Source organism: Hordeum vulgare, chromosome 7H (genome assembly GCF_904849725.1).
Source record: "Hordeum vulgare subsp. vulgare chromosome 7H, MorexV3_pseudomolecules_assembly, whole genome shotgun sequence".
NCBI lineage: Eukaryota > Viridiplantae > Streptophyta > Magnoliopsida > Poales > Poaceae > Hordeum > Hordeum vulgare.
Genome location: NC_058524.1, coordinates 148,452,632 through 148,458,751, shown reverse-complemented (window position 1 = coordinate 148,458,751; position 6,120 = coordinate 148,452,632). Strand labels below are relative to the sequence as shown.

Below are 6,120 nucleotides of genomic sequence, written 5' to 3'. Positions count from 1 at the left end.
CTACGACTCAAATCTACCGAAAAAAATGTAGAAGGCAACTTTCTTCGAAAGACTCTGAGGGGCACCGAATCGTTATCTGAAATGCTCAATGCACACGATTAGTCTGCACATGCATTGTCATCAATCACCAAAACCACTTAGGGAGATATATGCCCTAATATTGTTGGTCACCTTTTTTATAACTATATGACCGGTTGCGTCATTGCCCCTAGACCAATTACAGTCTGGAAGTTCAGCAAACTACTTTTGGAATTTTTTCCAGTCAACTCCGTGTAAATGATTGTGTTCGTGTCGTGTTTGTATTTGTCTCGACGATGATCATTGTCCATAGCTCTTTCTCTCTCTCTCTCTCTCCGTCGCTCCCTCCCTCCCCCTCCCTCTTATGTATATACTTATTCTTCACCATTCTCTTATTACAATACTATATCACATTTTTACATCCGTAAATTTGTCCTAACGTAAAAACACAATACAAACAATACATATAAATATAAATTTTGTGGTCTACAATTCATATCTTACTTTTCTTATGCCCAATTTTAAGTAGTGAACCAATATAAATGTAACTATTTATATATCAAACGTATTTTTTATGAAACGGTCGTAAAATTACCCCGGCCACAAAATAACTTATTATGCACCGTGGGTGATGAATATATATGGTCCAACGAAAACAAATTGAAAAATATGACTGTGTGTCGTGGACAATAAAAACAAGTAGGACGATATAAATTGATGTTAGAGCAAGCTGAAATGCTTTTTTTTGCCAAGGACTCAAATAATCCTTATTTTCACAATTGCTCCATTGGATCATCCTATTACATTAGCATGATACTCCACTATTTATTTCATATTTTCTGATAACTTTTAAGGGTTTAAAATTTATCAAACATATGAAATAAATAGTGAAGCATCACTGTAATGTAATAAAATGATCCAATAAAGCAATTGTGAAAATTAGGATTTATGTGTCCTAAAAAAACAAGCATTTCAGTTTGCTTCGACATAAAATATATATTGTATCTCTTCCTTTTATGTTCACGACACCTACAGTCATATTTTTCAAATCCGCTCCATTGGATTATGTTCTATCATAGGTGCTATGTTTCAGTAAAAAATTTTAGAATTTTTAGGAACATTTACATCGTCGAAAAAATTAACTAGTTTTGTCGCAAGTTATCATAGGTGTGTTGCTTTACCATCCAGTGACTATGCCACCACTGTGGGTGGTATTGCCACCCCATGTTATCTCCGTTCAATGCATGCCTTGTGATCTATGCAAATACTATGCTATCATCGTTTCTCCATCAAAATTCAGTTAATAAAGCATGGTAGTATACAGTTCCAGCATGGTATATGTCACATTAGGGATATCAAAATGTCAAAATGATAAATGCTTCCTCTGTAAAGTAATATAAGAGTGTTTAGATAACTAAAATAGTGATCTAAACACTCTTATATTAGTTTACGGAGGGAGTACTTACTAACTTTCTATAATAGTATAAAAAAGTTGGTTTGTGATTAAGACTATTACCTAAAAGAAGTTCTCCATAAACTCAAAAAAATTCCACAAAAATAGATCCATGCGTATATACATTATCAACATTTAACTACTTAGTACTACTTAGTGCTAATGAACTCGTCTCAGTGCAATTTTACAAATGGATGACTAAACAATGACAGACCTATAAAATGCTACACGAATCTCAAAAGACGGATCGGACGGAAGCTAGAGGGGTGGCAATGCCACCAGGTGGAAAAGACATTATAACCACATGTCCCAATGTATATCCTACCACCCAATGGTAATTACCCACATGTACCATATTCTATCATGTGGTAGTATATGTACTACCTAATTATTTTAAGTATGTTCATATACTATATCTAAGATCAAAGCAAACTATATGAAATAATAGTATGTGGGTTCTTATTTTTTTTCTATTTTGAAATATACCTTCATATTTGTATGTATAAAACAATATACTAAAATAGTATATACTACTACCTAAAAACAGGATATATACTATTCAATTATTTTTACATACAACATACTACACGCACATACTTTCGAATTTAACAAATACTACATAAAACATATAAACTCACGCGAGGATAACTACCACTAGTGGTAGGAAACATTTGTCCCTCTCTCATCCTCACTCAAACATCGCCCCCTTTCTCCCTTAGTAGAGAAGCGACTTTATGAACAACAAATCCTACAAATGATAAGCAAATGGGCAAAAAAATAATTCCAAGCAAGAAATTAGTTGGCTATTTAAAGAACGTTGTTCCTAAATTGCCTGCAAGTGATCATGTTTGTATCGCGATTGTGCTTGCCTTGTACTCCCTCCGTTCCTAAATATAAGTCTTTTAAGAGATTTCACTAGCGATCTACATACGGAGCAAAATGAATGAATCTATGCTCTAAAGTATGTCTATATACATTCGTATGTAGTTCATTAGGGAAACCTGTAGAAAGACTTATATTTAGGAACGGAGGGAGTATTCACTACTAGCAGACAATGATAATCATTCTTATGCCTTTCTTTGGTGATACATAAATCATTTGATTGAGGAAGTCAATCTTTGTTTTCATACCCTAGGTGGGTTAATACTCCATCCGTTCCTAAATATAAGTTCATTTTAAAATTCCATTATTAGAGTAGATACGGATGTATATAAATATATTTCAGAGTATAGATTCATTCATCTTATTCCGTATATAGTCTTCTATTAGAATTTGTTAAAAGACTTATATTTAGGAAAGGAGGGAGTAGAAAACCAATTGCATCTTGCATAGCGAATGACCTGAGCCATGGAAACCAGAAATCTCATCCGTATTATTTTTACGTTCATCACACGTGAGTTTAACTGGTTTATTTCAAAAAGCAGATATATTTCTTCGATATTGCTATTAATGGCTAATGGAAAAGATTTCAAAATGCTCTTCTTTTACAGAAAAATTGGCTACAGATGAACTAAATAAAAAAAACGGAAAAAAAGCAAAGAGGACATAAGAGATGCACTTGTCCCTGCAAAACAACAGAGCATGTTTCCACCAATTTCGCACGAAGCCGTATGGTCACGATTTGCTCGACACTCTGTTAATGGAACGAGCTATTTGCCTGTAAAAAGGCGATAAGAATGTTCAAGAACATACTTTGCCAAGTATCTATCCTGGCTCTGTTTGTGATGCAGATCCATTGGTGAAAGAGCAAATGTCAGTACCTAATCGCCGATGGCCGATCCCTTCCAGGCTAAGTCACGTCCCACTGTCGCCAAAGCCACAATACATAAACGCCCGAAAAGGACGGCGAGCACACGGCTCCAGCCAGCCAAAGCAAAGGTGTGAGGGTGAGCCACCGTCCATTATTGCACCAAAAGCACCAAAGCGCCGCTGCTCTGCTTGCCGCTGCCGCCTAGCTGATAATTAAGCATGGGTGCCGCGCGCGCATGGCGCTGGAAGCTTCTGCCCTTCCACTCCAAGCCACCGCCGCCGCCGCCGCCGTCCGTCCCCGCAACCCTGTCCCCGGTGGACAAGGAGGAGAACGTGCCACGGGAGTTCCTCTGCCCGATACTGGGCGCGCCCATGTCCGACCCGGTGATCCTACCGTCGGGGCGGACGTACGAGCGCGCCTGCATCCAGGCATGCGCGGAGCTTTTCGTCTCTCCACCTGGCTTGGAGGGAGACTCGCCGGCATCGGGTGGGGTGGTTCCCATACCCAACGACGCGCTTGGAGCGGCCATCCGGACTTGGAGCGCGCGCTCTGGACGCGCACCGCCTGCGGCCCCTTCCGCCGCGGCGGCACGGGAGGCCGTGCTACGCGCGGTTCCAACTCCGCGGCCCCCAGGCAGGTCGTCTTCTAATCTCTCCTGCTCCTCCAGAGCCTCCGCTGCGTCGACGTCGTCCTCCTCCTCCCGGTCGTCGTCGGAGATGACGGCGGTGGAGCAGCTGGAGATGGCGTGCGCGAAGGAAACGGAGTCGTTGCGGGTTGGTGAGGGGGAGGAGGAAGCGGGCCAACTGACAGTGAAGGCTGTGAGGGGAGGAGATGAGTGGGAGGTGGATGCAGCGATGGCGGCGCTGCGACGGGCGACACGGGAGAGCGCGCCGAGGAGGCGGGCGCTCTGCGTGCCGCAGCTGCTCGCTGCGCTCCGTCGCGTGCTGCTGTCCGCGCGCCACTCCGCCGCGGCGCGCGCCGACGCCACCGCTGCACTGGCCAACCTCTCCCTCGAGCCGGAGAACAGGGTGCCCATCGTCCGCGCGGGCGTCTTGCCGGCGCTCGTCGAGGTGGCCGGCTTGGGCGCTGCCGCTCCGGAGGCGTGCGAGCACGCGGCAGGCGCTCTGTTCGGGCTCGCCCTCCACGAGGGCAACCGCGCCGCCATCGGCGTGCTCGGCGCCTTGCCTCCACTTCTGTCACTCCTTACCACCGGCGACCATGCCCCGCGAGCACGCCGCGATGCCGGGATGGCTCTGCTCCACCTCTCCCTCGCCGCCGTTAACCAGTCTAAGCTCGCGCGCGCCCCGGGCGCCGCCAAGAACCTGCTCTCCATCTCGTCCGATTCCAACGAGCCGTTGCCCATCCGCAGGCTAGCCCTCATGGTGATCTGTAACATTGCCGCCTGCGCTGAGGGCCGGACAGCGCTCATGGACGCCGGCGCCGTGGCGACGTTTTCCGTCATCCTTTCCAACGACGCTCACAGGTCGGAGCTTCAAGAATGGTGCGTCGCGGCATTGTACGACATGAGCAAGGGAAGCCCGCGGTTCCGGGGGCTCGCCAGAGCGGCCGGTGCCGACCGGCCCCTCATCCTCATCGCCGAGCAAGCGGACCCCGGCGTTCACAAGGACATGGCGCGGAAGGCACTGCGAGCAATGCTGGGCCTGGGCGACATCAACGGCGGAGGCCTTCATGATTTCTGCAACAGCGAACGCAACGACGATGACAGTGGCACCATGTCGTCGTCCCTGCCGGTCCGCCGGCGGCGCGCTGCGAGCTGGGGAGCACCTCCTGCATCGAAGCTGTCAAGTTCACACCACTGGCGATCAGTATGCATCGATTAGCTTTAGTTCTTGAGCTAGGTGTTGCTGTGTTGTCAATCGTTGCAGTGGATTCATGCAGTGCTCCTTTTTACCTGCTTGGTCTGTCATTTTGAATGAATGGTAAAATTAAAGACAATTGTGCAGTTGAAATCTGGAGCATATGTTTGTGCTTACTTTGTTTATATTATTATTTTTCCCAGAAAAGGCTTAGATCTAGATCAAACCATAGTTAGAGATATCCTATATTAAAATAAAGAAAATATACCTTAGATCTCTAGGGCTGACCATCCTTTTTGCAGATCCGGGATTATTCATGAAGTCATCTATATATTGAATATACCTGCTCTACCCTTGATGAGCACAAGCACTGATGCATAAGAGCAACTCTAGCCGATTGCTTAAAATTCACATGAGTAAAACAACCAAGTATGCTTTAGAGAAAGCATTGAGTTTCATTTCCATATAAAGATCATTTCCTTCACGAGTCCATTCCCCTACTCCACCGAATACGGATACGCCCCATGAGCTTTAGCAATGTTATTGATTAATTTCATGATCAGTATTGTTTTACCTACTCCAGCCCCTTCAAATAGTCCTATTTTTCCTCCACGTCGATAAGGAGCTAAAAGATCGACGACCTTAATACCTGTTTCAAAGATATTCCATGACAATAAGCTTACAGTCTGCTAATACAAGATGACTAATAAAAGGCGGAGCACGATGTAACCAACACGCGGTACTATGAGCCGTCCGAGCATAATTAGCTAAAAGTGGGAAATCATATTTTGTGATCTTGCTATCTTTATTGTAGTAATTTTCTTCCATCAAAGTCTTAATTTTCTTCATCAAATTACAATATGTAGATTTGGCTAGTGAATCATCATGTAGGGCCGACAGCGCCACCATTGAATCAGATTGCACGACGATTGGTAGGGAAGACCATTGCAGAGCAAGAGTCATACTTCAATATTGCTTGTAGCAGCTCAGCTTCAAGGGCATCGTTGTAGAAAAATAAAACATGACAAGATGCAAACATGAAACCTCTTTTACTATATCAAAGTACCATACCAGCCCTCGTA

At 44.6% G+C, this 6,120-nt stretch overlaps 1 protein-coding gene across 1 annotated transcript; it reads left to right on the top strand.

Annotated features, from left to right (window-relative positions):
• Positions 1-3,214: 3,214 nt before the first annotated feature.
• On the top strand, positions 3,215-5,191 carry LOC123409738 (U-box domain-containing protein 41-like). Its single transcript, XM_045102599.1, has one exon. The coding sequence runs from the start codon at positions 3,440-3,442 to the stop codon at positions 5,060-5,062; it is 1,623 nt and encodes a 540-aa protein (XP_044958534.1). The 5' UTR covers positions 3,215-3,439; the 3' UTR covers positions 5,063-5,191.
• The last annotated feature ends 929 nt before the right edge of the window (positions 5,192-6,120 follow it).

What these genes read in the sequence shown, in the direction of transcription:
- LOC123409738 (XM_045102599.1), top strand. Translation starts at nt 3,440, where the DNA reads ATGGGTGCCGCGCGCGCATGGCGCTGGAAGCTTCTGCCCTTCCACTCC.